This window comes from Athene cunicularia (assembly GCF_003259725.1).
Source record: "Athene cunicularia isolate RWA chromosome 1 unlocalized genomic scaffold, athCun1 chr1_part1, whole genome shotgun sequence".
Classification (NCBI taxonomy): domain Eukaryota; kingdom Metazoa; phylum Chordata; class Aves; order Strigiformes; family Strigidae; genus Athene; species Athene cunicularia.
Genome location: NW_020799091.1, coordinates 6,595,041 through 6,609,929, shown reverse-complemented (window position 1 = coordinate 6,609,929; position 14,889 = coordinate 6,595,041). Strand labels below are relative to the sequence as shown.

Below are 14,889 nucleotides of genomic sequence, written 5' to 3'. Positions count from 1 at the left end.
TCAGGCAACATTTAGAGTTCTTCTGTGGTGGGAAGTACGGAACAAAAACAGAGAGAGAATAAGCTATTCACCTCAGTGCTTTCAGATGTGCACTTTACGATGGAGTAAATTTCAGATCATGCACGTAAGGTAAAGTGAATCCCAGAATTTCTAAATCTGAAAACCCATGGTGTCAGACTAATGAACTGCTTAAAAATACCTTAAAAATTAACTTAAAACTAGCTTACAAAACAACATGTGGTGGTGAACAGTGTCTAAGCTCATGGTAAATGCAAAGTAAAAAGGATGAAGTTTCACCTGATGGGTTGAGAAGATGTAAGACACTGCAGTTGTTTGAAAGAGGAGTCTTGCTCCTTTTCCCTCCCACTGCCTCATTTCCCATTGCTCCCAGCAGTGCCCCTCATTGCTGCCTTCTTTGCAACAGAAAACTAACCAAGTAATAAAAGTGAATAGCTTGTAATGGTTTTAAGGAATTAATCAGACTGAGATGATCCAGCAGCTTGTCTGGCTGGAGCAGACTAGAAGGGGGGAAGCTCCTTTCCTTTATGCTTCAGAGCAGCCTTTGCCTTGAATCTCAAAGAAAAACAGAGAATTTCTTACTAACCTGAGTTTGGGGGAGGTACCTAGAAGCTTTCCAGGGGCCAATGTGTTATTGGCTAATCCTTAACAGCTGTGCTAGGTATTTTGTTTTCCCAAATTGCCTGAAACCCACAAACCCACATTCACCACGTGCGTGCAGGCAGTCTGCCTGTAGCTTTGCAGAGCCCTTTGCACATGGCCACCGTTTAAATCTTGGGTTCTGCAATATTGGCTTTACAATACCACAGATTTTTAAGCGTCTTGCTGTCAGCTCGACTGAATGCTATCACTGGAAATTTTTTCTCCTTTCAAAAAACTTATTTAAAAATTAATTTCAAATTTATCTTCTGAAAGATGGAGGTATGCTATTTGTTACAATATTCAAATGCAGAGGACCTTTCTTGATGCTTTGATTAGTTAAAACTACACAGTTTTGCCAAAAAGAGCATTTCTGAGAAGATATACAAATGCTCATGGGCAGAAGAGCTATTTTCAGCCACTCTAAAATGCTGTGAATTAGGTGCACGGTCTTGTTCAAACCATGCCCTCCACAAACGTCTGTAAGCAGACAGAATGCAAAGAATTTGTTTTTCTGACCCATCTCAGTGAAGACTTCACTGAGAGTGGGAGAGTTCTGAAAACAAAGATGGGCAGGTTCACACTACCAAATCGTGTGGCCAAATAGGAGAGGACACAAACTACATTTCAGGGGTTTTCTTTGGGCCAGTTCTGGTCTGGCCCCATGAACTGACTACCCCTTAGCAGGTGGATGCATTGGGTGAGCTCATCTTCAAGACGAGTTTAATACAAACAAATCTAGTATGTGTTTATCAAGACTGCCCCACAACATGAACCATAGTGCAGAAAGGGAGGGCAAAAAGGCCATTTGCTTTGAAAGCTCAATCCTGGTCTGAAAAATGAGAGCACGCAGCCCTGTGAGCCCACCTCCTGAGACCTGAGAGCCCAAACTGCAGTGCGGTATGACCCAACATTTGGCTTAATCTGTACAGTTCTCGTATTCATGCATACAAAGAAAATTGAAATGCTCCAATAAAAAGCCTCAGAAGTTGTTTGATCCTGATATCTCTAGCTTCAATAAACACAGCTTGAGAGAGGAGTTCTTATATTGTATATGCAATGCTTTTAGAGTGAGAAAATACACAGATCTAAAAAATTGTCTTTGGGAGAGAAACACATATCAAAATCACTGGCAATGAGCTGATATTACTATATGTTGTATATTTAAATTTTTAACACAGTATACTTAAATAATAATGCCAGGAATTTAAAAAAAACTCTAAGGAGTGTGCTCTTCCCTAAACAAAATCAACTGCCAAGAAAACCAGGTGCAGAGAGAGAAATCTAAATAAAGGAAGAAGTTATTTGTGTCCTTATTCGCCTTGACTAATACGGCCATTAACTGTAAATTGACATTTTCTGCCTCTGCAAAATCATCTACAGAATCTACTGACCCAAGCACAAAAATCTGATCATCTACCTATAATTGAAACAGTAATTCTATTTGTCTAAGATTAGGAATTGCTCTAGGAAATCTAAGTTGAATCCTGCAAGGCTATCTTATAAGAACTTGATAATGTATTTTTATTAGACAATAAATAGCTGAGAAAAAAAGTGAGTTTTCTTATATCCTCCAAACCAGTCCACATAAGACCCTTTTTTAAACTTTCACAGTTTCCCACAAATACCGTTAGAATACCTTCCTGCAAATCTCTTGGTTTCTAAGTCTTTTTATTCCTTGAGTTATAAAAGTTATTTTTTTTAAAATACAAACTCTAGTCTTTTGATAGAATGATAATTAACACATGTTTCCTTCTGTCTGAGTGGGCTTATATATTTCCTACTGAAGCACAGTGAATTTTGGTTACTATAGTTACAGTTTAAATTTAGAATAAATGCATTTCTCTGTAAGTGTGGAATATTCACATGGAAACAGCTCAAATGCAGCTTTCAAATTAAATCTACGTTATTAAAAACACACGAACAGTCTCAAACTTAAAACTGGCAGATGAAGTCTCTTGGTAGTACTGGTAAGAAATGAAGACTTGGGGCTGTGTAATTGCCTAAATAGGATGGATGCCTTCTGAGAAAATAATTAGTTCAAACTCTACTTATTAATCTGTGTTAACATTTAAACGAATTCCAGTCCTGTCTTACTTCCTAAAACATCTGCTTTTAACTTCATTTCTTATTCACTGCATAAAGAAATTTGGAAATGAACCTTGAAGAGTAGATTTTATTTATGAAATTCGTCACAATTGCATTAGCAGCCATGGAGGCATTGCTGCTTTCTACAGGCACAGCAGAGACACGAGGAGCTGCAGAAACATTCTGCATTGCTTTGAGAAGTACATAAATAATGTCATTAAGTGCCATTAATCCTCCAGGCAAACATACCAACAACATTCATACATGCTCAGCATGCCTGCTGAATATTACAAACATTTCATAACCTGGTACTGTATTAATGATAGCAGCGAGTGTTGCCTCCCGTTACAATTTTCCTGACACCTTCCGCAATAAACCTGTTCTCAGTTACTTATAATTTAGCTGAACTGTACACTTCCAAGCTGAAATTCCATGTGTCTCAGGGTGATTACATTACTGTTGCTGCTCAAAGTGTCAATGAAATGGGTTAGCTATCAGAGAAAGGCTAGGGGAAAATATAAATGGTTTTGCCCAGTTTATAATATACTCTTAAAGCACTTCAGCTCAGGTGCTCTACTGCCTTCATGTCTTGGGTTTGGGACTTGGAATGTGGCAGTGAGTTGCTCTGTTACCAGGAATATCTCTCTCTTTTTTCCTGAAGAAATCAACCCAAAATCTGAATGTCTGAAGAGCTTTGGTTTTGACATGTTCTGGAGAACTCCATTAGCATTTAGCTTGGTTCTCTGAAGATTTAAGTCTTTCTTGAGGTAGTCAGTGTGCAAGCACTGACATGAGCTAAGATGTTCCGATAATTCCTCATCTGACCTACCAGGACACTTTTGCCACAGACAGAATTAAAAAGGTAACTAAAATGAGTGAGATAAAAGGTATGGAATATCAGTTTTTTGAGCATCATTGATCCAGCTCTTAGAAAACACATCAATTATTTTTTAAAAGGAACACTAATTCAAGCACTTTTAGTACTTCTTTGAATCTTCAGTTTTGTAACTGCTACATTTAAAGAAAAAATAAACTTGACCCCTTTTTTTCCCCAAGGCAAAGGGAGTTTACCCACAAAAAGCCTTTTGCAGCTGCTGACGTTGTGAATGCCTAAATAGCCAGACAAGTGTAAATTCTTTGTATTGCTTTAGCTGGCAGAAAACCCACCATCCCTTAGACAACACTTTGATCAATCAGCTGAGGAAATTGTTTTTAAAGGAAGAAATGTTTCACTTCAAAATCTACTCATTTCTCATTCACCACTGCTGCACAAAGCAGGATTATGGGGTGTTGTGCAAAAAATGAATTGAAGGGGGAGGATTCCCATGTGCCAAATTTGCAGAGGCCCAAATCTGCAACCCTGACTTGCCTGATGCAAACATTGCTCCCATGCCCCTTTCCAATTATATATCTTCTTGGTAGAGCTATGCCTAAGGCATGGAGGAAAGCACAATATGATTTCCAAAACTACTTCATGGCTGAAGTTCCATTTTCTGCAGTGCCTGGGGGGTCACTGAAACTCAATGACTCACCTACATCCACCATTCAAATGTGACTTTGGAGCTGAAAAACTCAGCCCTGCATGGAGACAGCATCACCTAGCACAACTGATGGGGATTTCACCTCCAGCTTTCCACCCAAGTGTAGCTCCCGGCAGAAACACTGCTGTGTGCAGGGAAATGGGGTAAGACCATCTGAGATCTGGGACAGCTGGAGTGTACCCTGTTCTTCCCATGTAAAGCTAAAGAAGTGGAGAGGTACAGTGAAAATATACCTTAGCCTTCAGTGTTGCCTCACTATCAAGTTCAAGACTTCAGTTCTTTGGGATGTTGTCTTCCTACTCCTCTTCCAAGGAACTTATTACTGGGGTGCAACACTCACTGCACTGCAATGTTTATCTACTTTTGTGTTTCTGGGCACATGTAGCTGTTAAAAATGGGCCTCAGGGATTTTTCAAAATGAGACTTTCAGTTCTTCATGTACACTGCAAACAAAAAGAAATCAAGCGTAACTCAGCCAGACATGGACTGTGATCCTCCATTGTTGGGGGTTAATGGACCACTGGGAATTTTTTCAGTGCCTTTCTAACAGCACTAATCAGTCTTCACAGCAGAGATGTAAAATATCAAGTGAGACATGCTTTAATCTTCAATAACAGTGTTCACCACTGATTTAGGATACAGATGCAAATTGCAAACTGGTGTCAAGAATCAAAATGGTTACAGTAGCCAGATTTGCACAGATTTGGCACTGAGGTCTTCTGCAGAATGAAAGTTATTTCCAAACCCAGCATGATAATTGTAGTTAGGAGAGTTATCAAAGAGAAGAATGCAATGTAAAATGGATACTTGAAAGACCTTGATATTTTACATCTTTGTTAACGGGTTTCTTCTTGTTTTGTTTTCCATTTCCAGGTCACCTGCATTATATTTGTTCTGCTTGCTCATCAAGTGAAAGATATGTATTACTATTTATAGTCCAAATATGTGGGCTCAGTCCATATTTTTTATTGCTTCCACCCTTTGCACTGCTGAGTCTTGTTTATGTGAGCTTACCAATAGATTCTCATTCTCAAAATTATTTTTGAGCATTCCTTAAGTGCTAGTTTTGCAACAGAACATATATTTTTCAGTAGGAGAGAACGTGCTCTTGTTCATCTCTCCACCTTCAGTGACTTGCTTATAGAAAGCAGCTGAGCATCTGGTCAATATTTTATGAAAAGAGTAGACCTAATGCCATTAGGAAGTGAATTCTCATAAAACTGTAGAACAACTTTATTCAGATTAAAAGCTAAGGGCTGTTTTCCTTCAGCATGAAAGTCCCATCATTGCACGAGAACAGGAAGAAGGTTATACATACACATACATATCAATTTTATTTCATACTCATTTTTTTTTTTTCCAATTAGATTAGTAAGTACAGTGAGGTAACTTATTTTAGACAAAGATTACATAATTATGCCATGTTCAAAAGTTTTATCATCTAAAAGTCTTAAGGGATGCTTAGAAATGTAGACAATTTATAGGAAAAATAAAACTCACTTGGGTGGATAAACATGCCCTTCTGCCAAGCTGAGTAGAATAACAAACTTAAGTTGGCTTTTTGCCCATGGGGAGTTCTGCACTGGGAAAACCTCTTGTTCTTTGTCCTCAAGTGTTTGTTAAACATTGGTTTTTATATACTTTTCCCCTCATTTTGCTCTGAAAGGAGAGTGTGATAACATGTATTTGTGGGCAGAATGTTGTCTATTTGAGAATACGAGTATCAGGCTGGTACCATCAGCTGGTGACAACAGAGATACAAGCTGCAGAACATGTTGCAGTCAGATGTACTTAAAACTACCTAAAAATGGATACCTTAGAATGATGTCCAGTACCAGAGCAGTTTTGTGGCTGCATATCTTAAAGACAACAGAAGGATTAGAGTAAATATTTTTGTGGTTTGGGACCAAATCCTTGCTGGCTACAGTGGGAGCAGTAGTACAAATGGGAAGAATTTATGCTTGGCCATTCTAGGACAATCTATTTGAAATCGCAGACTGAAATACTTTCAGATCCACAGATCCAAGTCAAGCAGATATACAGACATCATAGAAAATACTGAAACTTGACATTCATGAAGTGGGAAGTTGCTGTTGTGTGGCATTTCCAGTGCAGGAGCTGTTCTGCATGCAAAGAAAAAGTGAAAAGAGCTGGAACTGTAAAATCAGCGCTACAGCAAATTAAAGTCTCTTTACTATTGAATTAGAGCATCTGTCTAGGAATTTAATACACTGTAATTTATGCACATTGGTTTCATATTTTTTGTTGATTCACTTCAACTAATGTGTTTCCATGAGGAGGGAATCTTAGACATAGGCTGCTCAGCTTGCTGCTGCACTTTATGGGAAGCTGAATTTGTTTTGTTTATCCAGACAATAGGAAAGACAATGAGGCAAATAAAGATTCTTTTGCTCAAAAGCCCAGCCTATGTAGAAATTCTGATCTAAATCTATACATCTGTATTAAATGTAGCAAAAATCTAGTGTAAATCTGATTCTGTTGGTCATTCTAGTCTAAAATAGTAATTTTTGTTGATAGGGGAGCAACTGACATGCATAAACATAGTGCACAGGTAACACCACAGGCTGCCAGAGACAGGGACACAGGGCTGGTAGTTATGTCCCCTCACTTTGGAGACACTGCCCAGCATAATAACAGTGCTCTGCTTTCACCTTAGACGTAGCTTGGCTAAATCTTTTTGGTGGATGTGGAACCAAGAGAAATTTGGCCTGCAATATTCATTCATTAATATTATACGAAAGCAACTATTTGGTGACCGTTAAGCCACAACTGAAGTGGTTTGTAGCTGCTTTTCCTCAAGCCCTACTGTTCGCAACATCAGTATGATACGATATCAAAACATCTTTATAGGATTTTATTTGGGTTCTACCCAACTGGCTACTTAGTCCCGTGGTCAAGAACAACAGCTGTGATCAGACAAAAATGCATACTGACAAATGGACAGAATGTTGTCAGATGTAGAGAGGGTTGCAACGATATTTCAGCAATGCAGGATACTAAGCATTTAGTTTTTGTCAATCCCCCCTGAGGTCACTGGCTCACCAGTTCATGAGATTTGGTCCTTGCACAGATCAGTGGAGAAACACAGGGCCACCCTCATTTCTTTGTGCTGCCTCTTCCAGTAACCCTCCTGAAGCTGCAGTGCTCCGAAACTGCCTCTTAAAGCCTGGCTTTACAATTTAATGATCAACCAGGCAACAAGTCCACACATTGGCAGCAGCACTGAAATCTAATGACAAATAGCTTTCAAACTCTATTGAATCACTAAGAGGTGAAGTCTGGTAATGTATCCAGCATCCTGGAGAGAATAATGAGTGGCAGCTCCCCTATAATTAGAAATCATTATTTCTTCTGGTATATTACATATACCATAGAGGAGAAAAAGAGTATGGAGTCTTGATTTATCATTCAAAATTTCTCTCATCTGCTCATGCTAAAATGTCACTGTGTGAAAAGCTGTCCTGTAAAAACTAAACATACACAGCACCATACACAGCACCTTAAAGAAGTAAGATAATTTACTTGTAATGGCTTTGTGTGTATATATACATATTTGTATACATATATATGTACCAAAATAAAACTGAAGTGGCCACTGGCTTTCAGAGCTATTCTATAATGATTTTACTTATGAAAAATGCAGGCATTGTATATTAGCTGTTGCTGGAAAGAAGAGAAGGTAGTAAAGCAGATAGCTCAAAGATTCACCCTGCCACTGATAATCCCTGGATCTGTATAGCTTCTTCCTGACACAAAGTGGAAAAAAGGTTGCAGTCCCCCCGGATAGTATTCCTGCATATATACCTATGCAGAAGAAGGAGTCCAAGCACAACACCAAAACTAAACATCACTAAACCAAACCCGCCCAAAACCCCAATCCCTAAAGAAAAGGAATAGAACCGAATGGGGGATTGAAAAGTACAACACAAACATAAAATCTCTTCAACCTACAACATCATCGGAGGCTGGCCTTGCAGTACGAGTCACAGCCCAACAAACAGTTACAGATGGTCTTTTCCTCCTGTTTGATAAGGCATATCTTACTGCTAGATATTACATACGCTACAAATAATGCAATGCCTATAGAAACAGTTCCACATAAACGAGGCACAGCATCCTGGAGTAAACTGCTTAAACAAAGATTTCCATGCCGTAGTTGCCTGCATTTGGTCAAATGAAGCCCAGGACCACTCTATTTTAGATCAAGCCTCTCATAGTCAATAACCCACATTTGCAAAGGAAATTCAACTCTGAATTAGTACATTCGGGCAAGTACGATGAATGCTATTCTCTGCAGCTCAGCCCTGTATGCACTGATTGCTCACCCTCCCCTTGGGGGGTGTAAATGACCACAGAAGATGCTGGAAAGAGCACATTGGTCTCACTGGCTCTGAGGGATCATCTAGAATCCACAGAAAGGAAACGATACTCAACTTTTCAGTGCATTGGAAAAAAAAATCTTGTACAACTGAAGCCTTTTATGAAATAATAGCAACTTCCCCCCACCCCAGCTCAGGTGTATCACATCATTATATTAACGCAGACAGATTTTTCCAATTCTTTCAGATTCACTAGTGAAGAATCGGGATGACAGGGAGAGCATGGTACCATACCTTCATCTTTACAAATTCAAGACTTACTTTTAGACTCTAATCAAGCGATTTTCATCTTGTCTCTTTTTCTTTTTTCCTCTTTTCTTCCAGTGTTTCCTAAGCCACATCTCTTTCTTAGGCTGTATCGTATGTCTGATCTCAACTTAGAGAGCCTCTATCTTTTGTCCTTGAAAACATCACTGTGCAGGTAACCTGATAGGCTTTAGGCACTTACATCCTCTCCACCTTACAGAAGATACAACTCACCATCTTAATCAGTTGCTTTCCTTTGCCCTATTTTCCCCTATAGTTGTTTTATTATGTATGACAACTTTTCATAGTATGCACCACAGTGCGAGTGAGCTTTGTGCACATACTTTCCTCAGTAATAACTGAATAGACTTTTCTCTTTCCCCACGTGTGATCCAATTATGTCATTACAACAGTATTTACTGTAGCAATTAATAGTAAGCAAGTATTCCTTTTCAACATCTAGAGACCAAATCTGTTTAATGGGCACATTTTTTCCCATCTTAAAAATTATAATGTAGTTTTTATTTCTATCTATTATACAACTCCAAAATTGCTTTTTCACTGAAAATCCTGGTATGGTTGTTACTCAAACTTGGTCATGATTAGAGAAAATAAGGTCCTTGTAGAGCTCATGTCAACAAGGTATTTGATGGCCTTTCAACTTACTTTTATGTGATTTAGAACAAGGAGTACCATGAACTCTGTTAGCATCTGGGCCAACTCTTGAAACAGCAGCAGGTGCTCTACAGAGCATCAAACATTCTATTTCCCCACGATCAAAAATGGGCACGATCATTTTTATATTAATGCTAAAGCTGAAATAGCTAGGAATAGAAAGTTTATATGCAGTATGGGAGCATTGCTGGAAAAGGGAAATGTAATGCAGTTTGACAGATTTCATCTTCCTCCTACCCTTTCAGTTCTTGACCTTTCTATAGCAACTATCAACAGAGCCAGAAAGTAATACTGATTTGTGTGGTAGTTCTGATACTATCAGAGACTTGTGGCCAATTTTACAAAAGCACCTAGACAGAGTAAACAATACAAAAAATGAGAAAGGTTCAGATGTCTGTTCTCTCTCCACCAGTCATCATGAACCCATCACAGCTAAACAAAGATTCAGATTTAGCTTGGAGAGTGGATGAAAATTCCTTCATTTACATTATCAAAAAATTTACTGTGATATTGATTATCCATCAGTTTCCAGGCAGGCAGAGATTAAATTAACAGATTTTGAAGCCAAAGAGCACCATTATATAATTTAGTGTCATTTTTTACATATCACAGGCTGAGAAGTTTAATTCTATTACTCTCTCAAAAGAAAGACATACAGTCTTGATTTGAAAATGTCAAGACATTCATTACATCCCTCAGCAGTTTGATGCAATGGCTAATCACCCTGACATTAAAACATGAGCTCTACTTCAAATTCAGAGCTAATTCTCAGGCTTGGGTTCTGGTTATTCCCTCTTCTGCCAAAACTCTTTAGTAGATAGTGCTCCCTCCCCCTTCCCCCCTTTCTTTGTGAAGATACAGATTCACTATAATTGAGTCACCTTTTCAGATCCTGTTTAGTACAGTTAAACAGCCTGAACTCTTTAAATCTCACAGCAAAAATTGTATCTTCCAACTCTTGAAATAATAACTGTGGGATTTTCCTCTACTTTCTCTATTTTTTCAGTATATTGATGAGTCCTGTCTTTGGGATAAAATGGAATATTTTAACATCATGCCCAAGGAGGTAGGAAGGAGGAGGCAGCACTCACCTCCTCTTGCTGGGTATAACTCCCATCTCCTCACTGTCTCCCTCCAGAGTGACCCTCCTCGCCTGCCACCATTCATCGTCCGAGGCGTTGATGACATGAAGGATGTCTCCGTACTTAAAACTGAGTCCTTGGCTTGGGAGGCCACTGTCTTTGCTCTTGTCATAGTCAAACATGGCTCTGTGAGAGGAAATAGATATGAAGACAGGTGATTATATCAGTCTTGGAAACATTTACTTCTGAATAATTTGTCATATTTTGTGTTACAGTTAACCCTCACTTCTTTCCAAATGGAAAGGTCTTGCTTTACACTGTGAAGTTAATCTTTGCAGAATCCTTTTTTTTTTTTTTTTTAAAAAAGAGAATCTGAACAGTAAAGTATGGTATTTACTGTTTCACTTAATAAAGAACAATCACCATACCAGAGTATCTAGTAAACAAGCCCAGTAGCCAGAAGCCCCCTCTTATCACCTTTGCCAACAGCAATTTGTGGCTGTTGAGTTTGTCCTTTCCTCCTCACAATTCCCTGTGCTCAGACAGGGGGCCACATCTGGCAGACAGGGATGCATTGGGAGGACTAAATACAAGGGACCAAAACCATGCTCAGGATAATGTATTTCTTCAGGTGAATGGGTGCACCTATCTTGGCACCTAGTTCAGACCAGAAGTAAACTTTCAAATCTTGATTATTCCCACTGACAGTACTTTGGTTGACATCTTGGAGCTGTGTTAGGTTGCACATACTTGGATTCCTGAAATTTGAAATGAAACTGAAAGATGCCCTGACCAGAGTAGCGCTAGGCTGACATACACCCCTCCAAACACACGCAGGGTGCAGGCAGCACCACTGCTTTCACTGTCCACGTCCAGTCCCTCTGCGCCGCAGCACCTGCTGAGGCAGCCCTTGCTGTCTCCTTTTGTGTTGAAGATGCTTTCCACCACTCTGAAGTCAATGCCTACCTTGGGTATACCTATACAAAAAAGTCTCATGTATAGGACACGTATATTAATATAGGATGTATATATGTCTAGGGACTCCATAAGCACAAACTGATAGCTACCTGGCTATCCAACTGTGACTGGACACAGCTAAGCGTGAACTTACTGCCTAAGTATTCAGCCCAGATCCTGGCAAAGACCTTCAGCCTGCCTTGAGCTCTGTATTACCAAGTTACAGTGATGCCAATCCTCAGCCTCATCCAGTCCTGTATCTGGCAGCTACACCAGCAGTCTTCAGGGTAGACATACTCCCATTTCTCAGGGAAAGATCCTGCACATGAATCCCAGCAATGCTGTGTGTGAGTGCAGGTTGCTCATTGGAGTTACCTAGCTAAAAATCTGATCTTTGCTTCTTACAGGAAAAAGTAACATGGGAATATTTTTCCCATGTAAAATACTGTTTAGAGATCATTCCTGTCAAGAACCAATGCTTATTTTCCTATAGGAAAGATAATATGATTATAATCCCGACTGCAGAAATGTTAGATCAGTTAAATCCCAAAAGGTGTATAATAATTGCTACTATTTTATTGTCATAAATAAAGCCGTGGCAATCTCTTCACTGGTAAACACTTCTGTAAGAAGGATTTCATATAATTAATTGTTGTGCACTGTAGTGTAATTGCAGAGAATGATTATAACAGCTTTATGGGTAGATTTAAAACACTCAAGGCTATCTCTTGTACTAAGAACTTAAAAAAAAGTTATCAAAGTTGTAACTATGTAACCAAAATAAATAGAAGCTCTCATAAGCAGTCATTCTGCATGAAAGGTCTGGTTCAGGAGAATGGAAAATGCTATTTGGAATATGTCTTCTCTTACAGAGTTTACAGTCATCTAATAACATCTTCAGAAAAGTCTAAATAATTCCCTTCTCTGAGGATGAAGATAATAAATAATCCTGTTGAATTTTACATAATCCATGATTTTGGATATGCTTGTGCCTTTCTTGGTAAATGTTCTTGGACTTCAAGTAACATTTGAAAAATTTTAATGGCTTAGCAGAGGAAATTCTTTAAAAACTTGGCTATATCTTAGTAAAAGTTTACATTCATAAAGAATTCTTATCAGTAGCAAGTCATCTGGTGCCTTCTCAAATTGGGCTTTCCATGGGGACATATGATGAAGCAGCACATCAATCCAGAAGCAGCTAAATATCATCAGTCACCTCTTCCTAACAAATTAATGACACTTGATCTCTGGAAAATGGCAGTGCACACACAAACAGGCACACAACATATCATCCTGCTGGTATTGCCCTTAACACCATGCAGTGGTCTGGGTTTCACCACTGTATTGAACAGCTGTCGTCTTAAAAATTCACTGAACAATTGTGCACCTTGCCATGGAAGCCTATCAACATCTCAGAACCCTAACCACACAGCTGGCAACCGTGATAAATACTGGGCAGATGTAATACAATCCTGAATCCATGCATAATTAAATTACTCAAACGGCAGTATCTTCTGTTGCAGAGAATATGCAAGGCTGTCACAACCCAGATGTAAAACACATGCCAAACTGGAAATGCTCTGTAATTGGCAAGTTTTAAGATGAAGGGTGTGTTTCAAAAGCTAAGTAGTAGAAATAAAGTAGGGCAGTGTTCTTTGTCCTTGAACAAGACATTTGCACCTCAGAGCCCACGTATTATCTTAAAAATCACTGACTGCCATCGTGCTAGCTGATGTTAATGATGAATGCAGATGGCAATGTTTGCCACTGACTTACTTTGATTGGAGTAATCATGTGCAATGCTAATTAAAATGAGATTACAGATCTCAGACAAGAGAATTTTTGAGTACACTTCTCACTGAAAGATTTTGTGGCTGCATGCTCTACAGATGTTGATTACTCCATTAGTAAATGAAAATGGTATGAGAGCTGACTTCAGTGCTCTTTTCTAAACATTTCAAATTAAGAGCCAGGTTTAAATTGATAACTATATTTAAGCTTACATCTTCAATCACATTGCTGGTGCTGTAAAACATACTTTTGCAAGTTGGCAGTTGGCCCAGCTATAAGACAAATGGAGATCTTCAGTCTAGGCACTGCTGTAGGCATGTAGAAGCTAACAGAACTACCTTGGGCAATAGGGAGACCTAGGCACACTCATCCTCACCCTGTCCTTTCAGTTCTCAGGCTGTAAGTACAATTTGGATCTCTACATGTCCAACTGCAAGCTCGTTTTACTTATTTAAGAGGCTGACATGTCATTTCTAATTTTCTACCTGATAAACAGCACTCAGCTCTGTTTGTGCTCAATCTTGCAGATGTATATAAAAAACCGACACAACTGCATCTGTTGAATATCTGCTGAAGTGATACAAAATGAATGCAGCCAGACCTCACACTTGGTAATGGAACTAGGCAAGGCAGACAGAAAAAGATGCATTTTTTTGCTTTCCTCTTTCATGGTTCTGGACAATGACAGGCCAGTTTTACAGGATACTACATTACATCCTGCAAGCACTGAAACTTTCAAGAGAGAGGAAAGTTCAGGTCTCAGAAAAGTCTGCTTGATCTATGCAAGTTTCTTTACCCAGATAATATGCTCAGTAAGGTATGTTAGATACTTTAGATAGGTTCTGCCATGGCAGGGGGAAATATCAGAGGAAAGGCTAAACTGTAGTAGCATCCTTGCAGAATATTAGGTGTTGAGTAGAGGACATAAGGAATCCAGTCCAGCAAGAGACCCACCCATCCCACAGAGCACCATAACCCCTCTTCGAGAGATGAGCACCATCTTTTCCTTTCAGTTACAGAAGGACCTGCATAATCAGGACCTGACTGCTATAACTCCCCCTGACAAGTACTCTTCCAAAACGAGATGTCGGAAAGAAACAGCAAAGCAGTGTTATTCAAACCAGCCTGAGGATTTAACCCATGAAAACATGTCACAGTGCCTCTCCCTGTGATGAGTCAGAGGTGTCTCCACACAACACAAGCACACATAGTGCAGATGCTGGGGAGCTTTCTGATCTTGCTAACATGACTATATGTTTTCATGTCCCTGAGTCTGCTGCTTATTCATGGGTTGCTCAGGCAGTTCTTCAAGGCACTAAGCCCTAACTCTTTTTTAGTGTCTTCTACTGCAATTTTAAAGAATAATAATCTCAATGACCTTTCTAATGGCACTTATCTAACAGGCTTGGTTACTAAGAGCTTTTTTTTTTTTTTTTTTTTTTTTTTTTTTTT

General features: G+C 39.1%; 1 protein-coding gene across 24 annotated transcripts in view; it reads right to left on the bottom strand.

The window, feature by feature from the left end:
* DLG2 (discs large MAGUK scaffold protein 2) overlaps nucleotides 1-14,889 on the bottom strand; it is a 1,035,190-nt gene that overhangs the window by 44,976 nt on the left and 975,325 nt on the right. For all 24 annotated transcript variants that reach the window (XM_026841744.1, XM_026841762.1, XM_026841771.1 and 21 more), the window contains one exon: nucleotides 10,699-10,875. In XM_026841744.1, coding sequence (XP_026697545.1) covers nucleotides 10,699-10,875 — 177 coding nt within the window. The remainder of the gene's footprint in view (nucleotides 1-10,698; nucleotides 10,876-14,889) is intronic.